Below are 14,379 nucleotides of genomic sequence, written 5' to 3'. Positions count from 1 at the left end.
CCAGATTCCCCCACCCCGCCCCCCCCCCGCGCGACTGGACTCGCTGGCCCAAAGGCCAATCTCGGCCCGCTCACTCGCGAACGCGTCCCACGCGGAGCGCTTGCAGTCCGTGTCCGACAGGGTGGGCCCCGCTGTCAGCGGGTTGTCGGCCACCCAGATGAACTCCAACGGCTATTTTTGCAATCCAACGGTTGCGTTTCAAGGACCGTTGGCTGATCCAACGGTCCAGATTCAAATTTGATTTTTTAAATTTTAAAATACATTGAATCCAACGGCTGAGATCAAATATAATCAAATCTAACGGTAAAAAAAAAGATCTAACGGCCCAAATTTAAATCTAACGGTTAAAATAATTAAAGAAAATTATTTAACTCAAAATTCACCCAAAAACTCTATAAATACCTATGTATTTGTTTAAACATCCACACAAAACCCAAATTTCTCTTACAAGGTGATAGACCTTGTCGGCCTGTGGCATCTACCCTCCGTTCAAAGTAGTGGTCATGATTGACAACTGCATTCAAGATGCTTTCAAAAAGCTCTCTCCTCATCCGAAACCGCCTCCGAAAATCATGAGCAGGAAATCTCAGACGCTCGATGAAATAATCTTTCATCATTCGATCATGACACTCTTCTCTATCACGCTGCACATATGAACACCCCGTGACAGAACCACGATGGCTAGATTCGCCATCGTGCTCAGATTGCATAAACGAGTTGATAAGTTCAACTTCAGCATTGAACAATTCTGCATCCTTAATCTCCATCCTTGCTTGGTATTGTGCCATCTGCATTGCCATACCCATTGATGAGATATTGAGGATTTTTAGGAAACAAAAACTCTTTGAAAGTTGAAATATTGGTGAATATAGAGGATGATTGAAGGTTGAAAGGTTGTGTGATCAACAAATATTGGACATATGTTTATATAGAGGATGATTTCTGAAAGTTTGGTGGTGAATGGTTGGTGAAAGTTGAAAGTTTGGTGTTGAACAGTTGGTGAAAATTGAAAGTTTGGTGTTCAACGGTTGGTGAATTGAAAATTTGGTGAATTGAAAGTTAGCCCAGGGTTGAAAGATTGGTAAAAGTTGACGGCTTGCTTTGTGGGAAATTTAGTGATTTTTCAATATTTATCGGAATTTAAATTTTTTTAGATTCAAATGTTTATAAAATTAATTTACGACAATCTACATATTTATTTATTTTTTTAATTTAATTTAAGAAAAAAAATAGCCTAAGTTCATTCTTTAATAATCCCGGGCTAAAATTTTAGGCCAAAATGGTTGGAGTAGAAAAGTTGTTTTTGGGCTAATAGCTAAATTTTCCGGGCTAAAATATTTGGCTTTTAGCCCGACCATTGGAGATGGTCTTACTGTGGAAAAAAGTGTAGTGCCATCGTCTTTTTACCCTTGACCAAAGCCAACCCTGGGCTAAATGCTATTTTTTAGGTTTTATTCCCCCTCTCTCCCCCAAAAAAACCCAACTCATGTTAAATGTGTGAGCTAAAAGTTAAAAGCCAAACAAAAGTCAAATTCCCCCCAGGATATAGCCTAGAAAATGGTGTGGGCACCACCAGCGGGACCCACCCCATATGGGTATGTCTCTCAGGATTTATTCAATCCAACAGCTGAGATCGATTATAATCAAATCTAACAGTAAAAAAAATCTAACGGCCCAAATTTAAATCCAATGGCTAAAATAATTTTAAAAAATTATTTAACTAAAAATTCACCCAAATTTAGTGATTTTTTAATATTTATCGGAATTTAAATATTTTTAGGTTAAAATGTTCATAAAATTAAAGAGTAAACTGCCGATATGCCCCTTGAACTATCACCTAACTTTCGATTTCCCCCCTAAACTTTTTAATTGGAAAATTAAGGATTTAAACTAATTTTTTTGGCCGATTTACCCCCTGCTGTTAATTGTTCATTCATTCCATCCAAATTTTTGTTAAATGGAAGCAAGTGCATAACAAGTGTGGGTAGTTCGGTCGCTTCATTCTTTAAAATAATTGAAAACCTTAGATTTCTAAAATATAAACTTATGCAAATATGTGTGATTCTATAGCTTTTGTGTCTAAACGTCTAGTGAAGTGACGCTTTTATCCACAAAGGAGAGTTACGTGGTGTGCACATGATCAGACTTAAATTTAATTTGGATGAAATCTATGAAAAACTAACGGTAGGGGGGAAATCGGCTAAAAAAATTAGTTTAAGTCCTTAAGTTTCCAATTAAAAAGTTCAGGGAGGAAATGGAAAGTTCAGTGATAGTTCAGGGCCAAATTGGTCATTTAGACTAAAATTAAATTATAATAGTGTACAAAAAAAATTTAAAAATTACTTTAAAAAAAAAATTAGCCTAAATTTATTATTTAATAATCTTAGCCTAAAAAATTTAAGCCAGAAGGGTTTAAACAGAAAAACTATTTTTGGGCTAAAACTAAATTTTCTGAGTTAAAAATTTTAGATTTTAGCTCAAGAATTAGAGATGGTCTTAGCGTATCCGTGCAACCAGTTATGCTTGGACACTAGTTGTATGGGAGAATTCTTTATGAGAGATGACATCGTTGCTTGCTCCCGAAGCTTTCGGAATTCAGCTTTTCTAGTGTTTGAATTATAATAATTGAACAACTAACGATGAAACCCAAAAGAGAGAGAAAAAGGACGAAAAAGGACGAAAAAGAAATAAAAAGAGAAAGAAAGAAAGAAAGAAGAAAGCATGGGATAATGGGGCCTCTCTCTCTCTCTCTTTTGGCTGTATTGTTGTAGGATTCCACTCACGCAAACGCAGATGCATCCACACGTTTACATGTCTATTCACTACCGAAATTCCAAACAAAGAAAAGAAACCCTTGTTATTTATGATCTACTTCACTCCTCTCCTCTCAACACTTCACAAAAACTTGAAAGACAACACAAACTCTAAAATTCTTCTGGATCCAAAGCTTTTAACCATGAACATGTTCTCCTCCAAAGAAATGCCCTCTCCGTCGTCGCTGTTCTCTGCCTACGCCTCCATGGCGGCCTCGATGATGCTATTTCGGTCCATGGCCAACGAGCTCATTCCTCATCCGGTTAGGGGCTACCTTTTATCTACCATCAGATACATTTTCAAGACTCATTCCCCTCAACTCACCCTAGTCATAGAGGAATCGAATGGAATATCGCGCAACCAAGTCTATGAAGCTGCAGAGATTTATTTGTGCACAAGGATCAGCTCCAACACCGAGAGGATCAGAGTTAGCAAGAGCCCCAAGGAGAAGAACTTGACAATCCGACTCGAGAAAGGCGAGAAGTTGGTCGATTTCTATGAAGGGATTCAACTCAAATGGAGGTTTGTTTGTGCAGAGTCACAACAGGGGAACCGTAATGATCCATTTTCTCCTCCGAGGTCCGAAAAGCGCTACTTTGAGCTAACATTCCACAAGCAGTACAGAGAGAAAGTTTTGGATTGTTATGTGCCTTATGTTCTTGAAAGGGCCAATGCAATGAATGTTGAAGAAAGGGCTTTGAAGATGTACACACTGAATTCAAACCATTGCATCAAATGGGAATCCATCAATCTCGAACACCCTGCAACATTTGAGACTCTGGCCATGGACCAAAATCTCAAGAATGCGGTTATCGATGATCTTAACAGGTTTGTCAGGAGGAAGGAGTTCTACAAGAAAGTAGGAAGGGCGTGGAAACGAGGGTACTTGCTGTATGGTCCTCCGGGCACTGGAAAATCGAGCTTGATCGCAGCCATGGCTAATTATCTCAAGTTTGATGTCTACGACTTGCAGCTCACTAACATATTTCGGGAGTCGGACCTGAGAACCGTGCTGCTGGGCACCGCGAACAGGTCAATTCTTGTGATTGAAGACATCGATTGTAGCGTTGATTTTCCCGATCGTCAACATACAGATGGAAGAAGGCAGCATGATGCACAGGTTTGCCATCCTAGTGCTTTGCTTTCTTATATAAAATTGTTGAGTTTGATGCTTTGAATTGATCTTTGTGATTTGGTAAATCTTGATTTGGGTTAATTAGCATTTGATTGGTTATTTAGCATGTAACTAACAACTAGCTTAGCACTACATTTCAACCTCAAAACCTAAATGGTAGACACTTTCACAATCAACCAACCCTACCTCACTCTTAGTTTTTGAATCAAAGGGGGGAAAAGCACCAGCACCCACATAGTTAGGTAGGAAGTTGCTCTTTTTTATATTTCCCTTCACGACTCTTTTTATCCCATTGGATTGGAAGGAAAATCGATTGGTTTTTTGTATTCTACGTTGCACCGGTGAATGTACTCGTACAATCCTTTCTTTTTTTCTCCGGCTTTAACCCTGGAAAACGCACTCCTCAGTACAAGAAGTTTAGCTAACACATCTTTGGCTTCCTGCAGTTAACACTCTCTGGACTACTAAACTTCATAGATGGCTTATGGTCTAGCTGTGGAGACGAGAGGATCATAATTTTTACCACTAACCACAAAGAAAGGCTAGACCCTGCGCTTTTACGCCCAGGCCGCATGGACATGCACATTCATATGTCCTACTGCACATTCCACGGATTCAAACTCTTGGCCTCGAACTACTTAGGCATCTATAACCATCACCACCTCTTCGGAGAAATCGAAGACTTGCTCAAGGAAACGGAGGTAACTCCAGCGCACGTTGCAGAAGAGCTGATGAACGAAGATGTTGATACTGCACTCGAAGGGCTTGTCAAGCTTTTAAAGAGGAAGAAATTGGAAGGCGATGAATGTGAGGCGGAGGCTGAGAAGAAGCCTTCAGCAAAGAGGCAGAAATTGGGAAGCAACACAAGAAATCTGTGAGGAATAACAGAAGTATCGCCACAAACAGAAGCAGCAACCGTTTGTCCGCTAAAAAACCCATTTTCTATTAGACCAATCATCTGTTTAGAACGAGATTATCTCTAATCCTATTACGAAGAGACTGCTGCTAGATTTTGGGGCTCAGTTTCACTACTAGCGTAACATAAATGAGTGCGGTCATGTAAATATTAATGGATAATATTTTCTTTAAGCTCTGTTTTTATGCTGTTGTGAAAAAAGCAGAAGGAGCACGTCTGTGATGCCAAACTCAGCTCATTTCTTCATGCTGCTAAAACAACATAACCATAATCAAAGCAAAAACAGGTATTAGCAGACGAGTGGATTGCTCGTAAGCCGACGATTGGAGTACTCTTTGGCTGTCACCGGGAACAAGTTCAAAACTAAACTCTTGCTTTCAAGAATAATTTACTACCTCCCTGAAGAAATTCAAAACAGGACAATCTTACAGAACATCAACATCCATATTACATGCTACAGGGTTTCTAAACTATTCAAACATGAGTTAGCCTATCTGATGGTGGTAACGAAATCACTAAACTCGCCTCCCCTTGTATACGTCGTCACCTCTTTAATAAGTGTGCATCCCACTCTACACATCAAGTTGAGATATCACCACGATACAGAATCTGCCACTCTAGGTAGAGAAGGGGGGGTTCTTTTCCCATATTTCGGATATCCAAACGAGATTGGGCTATTTCTCCATACAAATGGAATTTCCGGGAGATCTAGGATACGCTGCTACCTCGGCATGGATGACAAAGATAAACCCTGTAATGAAGAGCAGGAAGGTGGAAGCATATCATTTCTTGCAGAAAGAGTCTCGATTAGTTCTCTATTTGATGTGTCAGCATAAATACTTCATCAACGACGTCCTTTGTTACTGAATCTTCTAGCATCCTACATACCATTATCTTATAAAATTAGAGGACAAAAATTGAGGACAATGTGCAGAGAGTATACATAGAAATTAATCAGAACTAGACAAACCTCTATCGCATAGCAGACCGAAATGCACAATATCGAAAACTTACTTAGCAAGGAGAAAAATGCATTCCTCTTTGTGCTAAGGCCTAGACTAGCATCATTTTTCAAGATGAGCTATGAATAATTTGCACATTTATCTAAACACAAAAAGAGCTGAAATGATAAACTAACCTTGCTTGAGATTCCTCCCTGCTGCTGCGCTGTGAAAATAGCACCTTGATGACAGGATGCAGATCTATCTTGGGTACTGGTTCTTTATTGCCCTCTCTGGCCAAACAATGACCGGTGCCAGACCAAGAATTTGTATTCATGAGAACAATTTGCACCATGGGAGATCTGCTTTTTAGGTCACTAACCACGGTCCTAAAAGATAATTCGTCTTTTGCACACTCCAGTAGTTGATTTGCGAACATACTTTCCAGTGTATACTTCCTGTTTATGAAATAAAACTTTTGAAAATTGAACTTCTCCATGACACTCAAACAAACTTCAATACTGTAAAGTGAAAAGGAGATGACCACTGAAAACTAAAAGGTGGACAAAAGACACAAGTGAGTGATATGAGTACCCACGGGGGGAGGGGGAAGAGAGATATATATTCATTGTAGTTCACTATATGCTAACCTGAATATGTCCGCTGGCTCACCAACTGGCAGGCCAGTGGAAACATTACATTTAAACAATCGAACTCCACCATCTACAAGTGCACTGCCATTATCACAAGGGTAAGCTCCGAGAAGTGATGAACATTGAGGGCAGAAAAATTCAACCCACTCAACATCTATAGATAGATTGGAGGACCTAACCATAAAAATGTTTTCAAGATACCCATTTAGGAAAGATTCATGGTTTTTCAAGATCTCCATACTTTTAGTAGGTTTTTGGTCCTCTAAAGAAATTTCAGAAAAACGAAGTCTGCAGCTGTCACCATCATAATTTTGAACATGACTTCCCATATGATTACAGCATCCTGGTGCAGATGCATTTTTTATAGAGCAAACTGATCCTGAGCAGAGATGAGGTACATCCTCACTGTTACTTTCGTCGTTAGCAACTTCACATTTAGATTCTGCAGCAAAATCTTCATTGCATGTGAGATTATTTCCAAGATTAAGTTCTGACTCGGTAAAACCATTGTCACCACTTCCATCTGATTCACTATCGTATCTTTGGCGTTCACCCAAGTCAGGAAATTCAAATCCAACAAGATCATCCTTGCATAGTGTAATATTTGTAGAGTTCACCAGGCAGACACCCTTCGCACATGCGTAAGAATTTGCATATCTAACAACCAGCTTCTCACTAATGCCTCCAAATGAACAACAGCAAGCCCCAAACCAGTTATCAGCCACCTCTCGCCAATTGACTGAAGGCATTTCCACAAACTGGCTACATTCATAAATAAAGGTTGAAATATCACAAAGAAACAAGAAAGAGACTTTCAATGGTTAGTTAAGTACAATTTAATGAGCTCAAACAAGAAAACAAAGTCTTACCTCAGGGGACTTGCAGTCAACTTAAACGAGCAATTTCTGCAGTAAAAGTGAACTCCAGACGATGATAGACTCTTGACCTCTGAAACCAACCAACCAACCAAGCGTTACATAAAAGAAGTAATTATTTGTTTACAAAAATCACACGAAAAGAAAACAAACAATCCTGATTAAAAAAACAGAGGTACATCATTATGCAGAACCCAAAATAAAGGGCATTAACATAACAAAATGTGCACAATTTTCCACATGATAATTCACGCCCTTACAACAATATCCCAGAAAACTAATGTATTGATCAACAATTACCAACATTGGCCAACTCATTAATCATCGAAAAGGAAAAGTCCACAACTTTAATACAACTTTGCTCAATCACTCCACAAAAACACAAAAAATTGTAGCCTTTTTTCTCTGTACATCGTTTTCCCTCCTGCAAAGAAAGCAAATTTACCTACACACATTCAAATACAACTTACAAACAAACAAACATTGAACTAGACCAAACACATTAAGCAATAACCCAGAATCAATGTCTTGAGCAAATATTATCAACATTGGACAACTAATTGAAATCTTCGAACAGACGACAACTTTAATAAGGAATCAAACCATAAAAACACAAAAAAAAGCTAGTCTTTTTATTTTACACATCAATTTTTCCTACTGCAAAGAAAACAAATTTAGCTAATACAACAAACATTGAACAAAACCAAACGTATTAAGCAAAAAATCCAACTCACCAGAAGCCAACGAAAGTGGCTTCAATTCGCCCTCCAACGCTTTCTCCTCCCCTCCATCCAAACTGAGTAAAGAATCGAAGCTCAAAACAATAGGGTGATCAACAGGGAGGAGGAGGACGAGCTTGACTTCAATGTGATCGTCTAGGGCACTGAAGCTCACCGGACAGTCAGCGTCCACCAAAACCCTAGGCATTGGAACCCTAAGCGAGACCTCCTGAGCTTCCTCGGCCCAGCTCACCAGGACCAGAGACTCTGAGGGGGTTATGTGGACGGTGAGCTTCCGGCATTGAGTCGAGGGTTTTGTGCAGGAATCAAATAGGAATAGGCGGAGGATTGGGATGTGAGATTGGGCCTCCCATGTGAACCGCCATTTTCTCGGATTTCCAGCGGTTTGAAGCTCCATGGACATTCTTTTACTGCGGCCAGCTCCAACGAATACAATGGGAATTTTTTAAAATGGGTCTACAACCCCCAATTATTAGGGCTTTTCTTTCACCAAAAAATATTGTAGGGAATTTTTCTTTTTTTTTTTTAATTTTTTTTTTTGGTCAAAGTATATTCATTACTAAGTTACTAACACAACAACTAGGGGTGGTTCGGTATGGGATACCGAACCGAAAGTAGTATCCCGAATCCCAAACCGAAATCTTTTGGGACGGGAATTTGAAGACCAATCCCAAACCAAAATTTCGGGAATCCCAAATTTCGGGAATCCCGAAATATTTTCGGGATTTCGGGACAAATCGGGAATCCCAAATTAAAATATGAAATTATGAATTATTCTTCAAATATATAATTTAAGAACACATTCATGAACTAGGAATGTCATTTCATTCACACTACCATTTAATCAAATATTGGCATGCTTGATTGTTTTATCAGAGTCAAAATTCAAATTAATTAAACCCTTTTGACAATCTGTTAAGAGACAAAAGAATCAAACCTTCTGAAATCATTAGCCATGATAGCAGCAATAATAAAATCCAAATGAATATCAAACAGAACATGAAAAATATGCAAGGTGTAAGGCATTCCAGGTTGCAGAGCATGAATTAGAAACTACTAGCATCAATTATAAAAGAATAATATATAATATATATATGTATAAATTAATAATATATAATTCGGTTTGGTATGGGATTCCCGAAATATTGAGAAGCCAATCCCAAATCCCATACCAAAATTTCGGGATTGGTTCGGGATAGCATCCCGAAAATTTCGGAAATTTCGGTTTGGGAAATTTTTGGTTTGGGATCGGGATTTTTTCGGTTCGGTTTGGGATTTTCGGGAATTTTTTCCACCCCTAACAACAACTACACATAATAGGAGGTTCAATTACAAGTCAAGCTCAAAATAAGAAATGAGCCCTCCGAGCAAAACATAGCCCAAACAAAACAACAAAAATCAAAACAACTAGAAAAAGCCTGCACCACATTGTCATAGACCGGAATCCTCCATCGTGCACCACCATCCCCAGAACATACCAGAGATCTAGCCAACCAATGCCCCATAAGTGGTGGAAATGTAATGAGGATCTTCTCCGGATCTTCTTTGTGAGAATCTCGAGGATCCTCTAATCACATATGTTCATCATACATCGTGCAGCCAATTTTCGTCAAGTACTGTTTATATTCAATTTTAAATAAAAAAATTTACAATGCTTTCTAACCGCACGATATACGATGAACTGTCATGATTAGAGGATTTCCAAGATCCTCACAAAGAGGATCTGAAGAAGATCCTCATTCGTGGAAAAGAAAACTCCAACCTTCCTGTATCAAACACTAAATAGATCTGAGCCACAAATTGATAAAAACCAGCGTGAAAGAGATCCCACCAGTAGCAATGCCAATAACGCATACACATGGAAGGTGGTGGTGTTTCCACCGAAGCCGGAGCTATACGCACCTTCTGAGAGGTTCACGACAAGTCGCGTGAAGAAAAATGGACTGCAAATCTGAAATTGAGTGAGATAGAAAAAGGTTAGAGCCAGGTGCAGTCGATAAGATGGTGAATGAAGAGTTATAGGGAGGTGGACAAGAAACATAGATTGGATGAAGAGGGGATCAGAACATGGAGCATAGGTAGATTAGGTCGAAACATCGAGGACAAAACGCATGCCAACGAGCATGCAGAAAATAAAATAAGAAAAAAGAAACATGAGATGGCCACCGACCTTGGATTCACCCAGGGCCTGCGACTGAGAAGGGATGAAGAAGTAAACAACAAACTCTCAAAAGGGAGAAGGAACTCTCACGAAATGAGAGAATGAACTTTCACGAATCGGAGAGAAGCTTCGCTCTATCCTAGGGAATTTTATTCTTTTTATTTTTATATACAATCATATATTAAATAGGTTGAAGATTAAATTGATAGAGTTTTTTTAGTTTGTTTGACTACCAAGCATCGGTCAACTTCATACCTTCAAGGACCCACTAAATGATACATATTGAGGCACCCCTGCCGAAGCACAAGGGTTTCCCTCCAACCAGGAGGCCAATCATAGCACGACACATGTCAACGTCAAAATAAAACTCATAGAGTTCCACATCGACCGCAGACGAAAGTTAGAAACTCTCATCAACTATAAAGAAGACCATTCTCCTACAATGAATCCCTAATGTCACTATTGTACTAAAACTAGTCATTAGAACCTACTAATGATGATTATGCTTGAACCTATGTATTTGTGTAAACCCTTCACTATTAATGAGAACTCATTTACTCTGTGGACATAGCCAAACTTAGGGTGAACCACATACATCTTGTGTTTGTTTCCTTATCTCTATCTTTTTACATATTATCCTCACTAGGTGACCAGAACAACTGTGCGAAGGTCATAAACTTGACACTTTACGTTGTTCCAAAGTCTCGCTGATTTTGTGCATCAACATGTGGCACCATTTGTGGGAACGACACTTATTCCTACTATCTCCAGCTTTGTCAAGCTAGTTTCCATCATTCGTACACTCTCCTTTGATCAAACATCCCTCTCCAACATGGGAAGTGAAGGAAGCCACAGCATACAGAATGATACTGCCCTCGTGTTTAGTGTGAGCCGACGAAGAAAAGAAAGAAAAAAATTTGCTCTTTAGGCTAAGATCGAAGAGCTTGAGGCTCAAAACAACAAGATAGCAATGAAGAATGAAATCCTCCAAGAATAGTATGAGAAACTATTCGGGATGCTCCACGAGGCTAGATAGACTTAATCTCACGAGCCCATCACCCATGTGGATGTTAACCATCACCTGGATGCCCTTCAACATGGAGGGACACCGGTCTTCAACATGGATACTCCTAATAAGGAGCAAACTACCCATTATATGTTGATCAACACGAGATTTCTCTTAACTTAACTGCTTTGACTCAAAGCAGAAGAAGTGGGGGAAGGCACTTCCTTGCAGAAGGAGTAGAAGGATTGAAAGCTGTTTATCACGACTGTTAAAACTTCTTAAGGTAGCGTCAAGAAAACCCCATTTATATAAACTCAAGGATCAAAGACCCAAAGGTCATTAAAAGGCTCAGTCACCTACCACAACATAGGCTAGCCCTCAATCCAGGAAAAGAACGACAAACCTAGGAGGGACAAGAATGTGTAGAAAACTCGGGGGATTTCTAACGGGCACTTCCCGGAAATGAGTACGGTGTATCCAAGGAAAGGCCACATGCCTTTGACCAAACTTCTCTCCTTCCAAAGGATGAGGGAAACTTACGAAGAAAATTTATAATAGTGCCTAACTCCAATCAAGACCCCCTTATCTTGCAGCTCCTTGAAAAAGTGAACAAGCTGAAGGCTGAGCGTCAAGCTAAAATACCTGACTAAAATCATTCAAGGCCAAGACCTTTAACAATTTGCACCCCTCTACAAGAAAAAAACTAAACAGAAGCTTGGCTTGCAATCGTATACTGGTAGGAAAAATCTAATTAAGCATGGGTCTTCGAATCTACCATGACATACTAAAGACATAATGATGAAGAACGATGTCTCATATTCCCCCCAACTCTCTTTGGTCGAGTTCTCAATTGGTATTGTCGTCTTCAACCTAATATTGTGGATTCCTTCGCTGAGCTAAAAAGACTCTTCATGGTTTAACATATCTACCAAGCTGATCGTTTACACTTCGCATATAAGTTATACATCATTCGTCAGAAATCAGACGAGTCATTGCATGAATATGTCGGTCACTTCAGCCATGAGTACTCTCGTTGCTTTGAGGCAGATGATAAAACAGAAGTCAGGGCCTTCACGGTAGGCATGCGTAAATGCTTCTTCAAGTACATGATCAATGTTAACACTTGGAAGACTTACTCTGAAGTGATGATGCAAGCTTACAATCATGCCTTTACTAAGGCAAAGACATACCAAGGGAACCCTCATATGGTTAACCCAAATCAACAAGTGCGGAGTGGAAGTTAGGTTCTACCAAGTGATGAGGTTTTGGCCATTTAAACACCTATTACATCATGTGCTGCCTTACTTAGCTACTCGCTAAGCCACCAAACATATTTGTCTCTTGGTAAGAGGAAGAATTTTTACTCTTAGCACGCTCATTACAACAAGAGGGATAAAGGTTCATATCAAGAAAACCAGGGGTGAACGAACCTTCAACTATTATGACCATGGGGTCAAGCCTCGCTCTTTCAAAGTACGGGGACTAAGTGTGAAGGAAATGCTATTATAAGAATGCATACACATTACAAATGTTTTGATCCTCAACTATTTGAGATCTTTTGTAACAGAAGCCCTTCGGCAAATATTTAATGAAAAGGAATTCAGACAACTTTGTCTGAGTCTTTTACATTCCTAGCACTAGAACACTTGGTCTACGTTAACCTACCTCTATACTTTAACTCAGAGCTTCAACATGCGTACTTTCACATAAAGAAAGTGAAACTAAGTGTTACAACCAACATGGTTTACATATCCAAAGTATGGATTCCTTCATGCATAGCAAAACATATATAAGCATCACTCATATCAATCAACATAAACATCATATATTCCAACACATTCATACATAAGCCAACTGAGCTTCGAAGGGGTGTAAACATACTTTTTGTCATTTGGCACTTGCTACAATGTGCTTCGGCACCTTGCCCTTATTCTTACTAACCAGGTGATGAAGGAACTCACCTTCGTATCACCAACCAGGTGATGAAAGTACAACCCGTACTTTAATATCATTTGGCAACTTGCCACTCTTATCACCTACTAGGTGATGAAGGAACTCACCTTTCTATCACCAACCAGGCAATGAAAAGTACAACTAGTACTATTAATAAACATTTTTGCCTAGGCAACTCACCATTCTTCCCACCAACTAGGTGAAGAATGGTACAACTTGTACAAGTGAACTCTTAGCAATCACAAATAATTAGCATTCACAAATAATAAAAAACCCTCAGGCCTTACAACTCAAAAGGGAGATAAGCAAGATTAACTCAACCAAATTGGGGGAGCACTTATGCCCAACAAGGGCTATAGTCACCAATGAAGTCTAATTACAAGCCAACAAAGGCTTCAGTGCATGGTATACAAAGATCAAGCTCTTCAGAACTCTTGCATCTGCTCTATACATCACTACTACAATATTAGCTTTAGGCGTCGGATGATGGTGGTGGTTTAATAAGCCATTATGTCGTATAAAAGATATCTGACACATCATTCAGTTAGTGTCGGATAACAATGAAATCTTGTCGATTATATCTGACATAAATTCCTAGCGGATATTTAGTGTTGGATGCAACTGTTAGTATTTTTTTTTTTAATATTTTTAACATATTATGGCTATTATAATTGATAGAAATTGACTATTTTATTATTTTTTCGCCAAAAGTTTTTCAATTTGTTATTCATTCAGATTCCCATGTGAGAGAAACCCTAGCAAGTTAGTATATAAGCTGTACTACTCCATATTCTGAAACCTGCAAATCTGAACACAAATCTGCCTTTATTTCTTCGCAGACCCAAGTCTAGCTCACCTATTTCAGCTGTCTCGGTTTGTGATGCACAAAGGTAAAATGCATCGATCTCATTTCCTCATTAATTTCTTAATTCCAGTACAAATGCAATAGTGAAATCCAAGCCTAGTCAATGAGCTTGTGTTGTTGACGATGACCGGAGATGATGGCAAACACAAGGAACAGTAGCAATGTCAGACTTTAGATCAGCAAGAAAAATGAGCAGCGGCAACCACGATGTCCACAGATCTCAGAAATATAGGTATAAATGCTCAACCCAGAATGAGCATGGTCTCTGTATCCATATATCTGATAGTCTTCATTATACTCATGTACTTTTTTTTTTTTTT

At 39.1% G+C, this 14,379-nt stretch overlaps 2 protein-coding genes across 2 annotated transcripts; one reads left to right on the top strand and one right to left on the bottom strand.

Annotated features, from left to right (window-relative positions):
* Positions 1-2,806: 2,806 nt before the first annotated feature.
* Positions 2,807-5,042, top strand: LOC125479611 (AAA-ATPase At3g50940-like). Its single transcript, XM_048589145.1, has 2 exons — positions 2,807-3,934; positions 4,396-5,042. The coding sequence occupies exons 1-2, from the start codon at positions 2,864-2,866 to the stop codon at positions 4,825-4,827; spliced, it is 1,503 nt and encodes a 500-aa protein (XP_048445102.1). The 5' UTR covers positions 2,807-2,863; the 3' UTR covers positions 4,828-5,042.
* Positions 5,043-5,221: 179 nt separating this feature from the next.
* LOC125479603 lies at positions 5,222-8,597 on the bottom strand. The gene is made up of 5 exons (XM_048589133.1): positions 8,069-8,597; positions 7,329-7,407; positions 6,457-7,221; positions 6,004-6,264; positions 5,222-5,745 (listed from the first exon to the last, which is right to left on the bottom strand). Exons 1-5 carry the CDS (start codon positions 8,475-8,477, stop codon positions 5,673-5,675), a joined length of 1,587 nt encoding a protein of 528 aa, XP_048445090.1. The 5' UTR covers positions 8,478-8,597; the 3' UTR covers positions 5,222-5,672.
* Between the last annotated feature and the right edge of the window lie 5,782 nt (positions 8,598-14,379).

The sequence above is a fragment of a genome, unplaced genomic scaffold (genome assembly GCF_019419815.1).
Source record: "Pyrus x bretschneideri cultivar Hongxiangsu unplaced genomic scaffold, Pyrus_bretschneideri_v1 Contig1, whole genome shotgun sequence".
In the NCBI taxonomy this organism is placed as follows: domain Eukaryota; kingdom Viridiplantae; phylum Streptophyta; class Magnoliopsida; order Rosales; family Rosaceae; genus Pyrus; species Pyrus x bretschneideri.
This window is presented reverse-complemented; position numbering and strand designations above follow the sequence as displayed.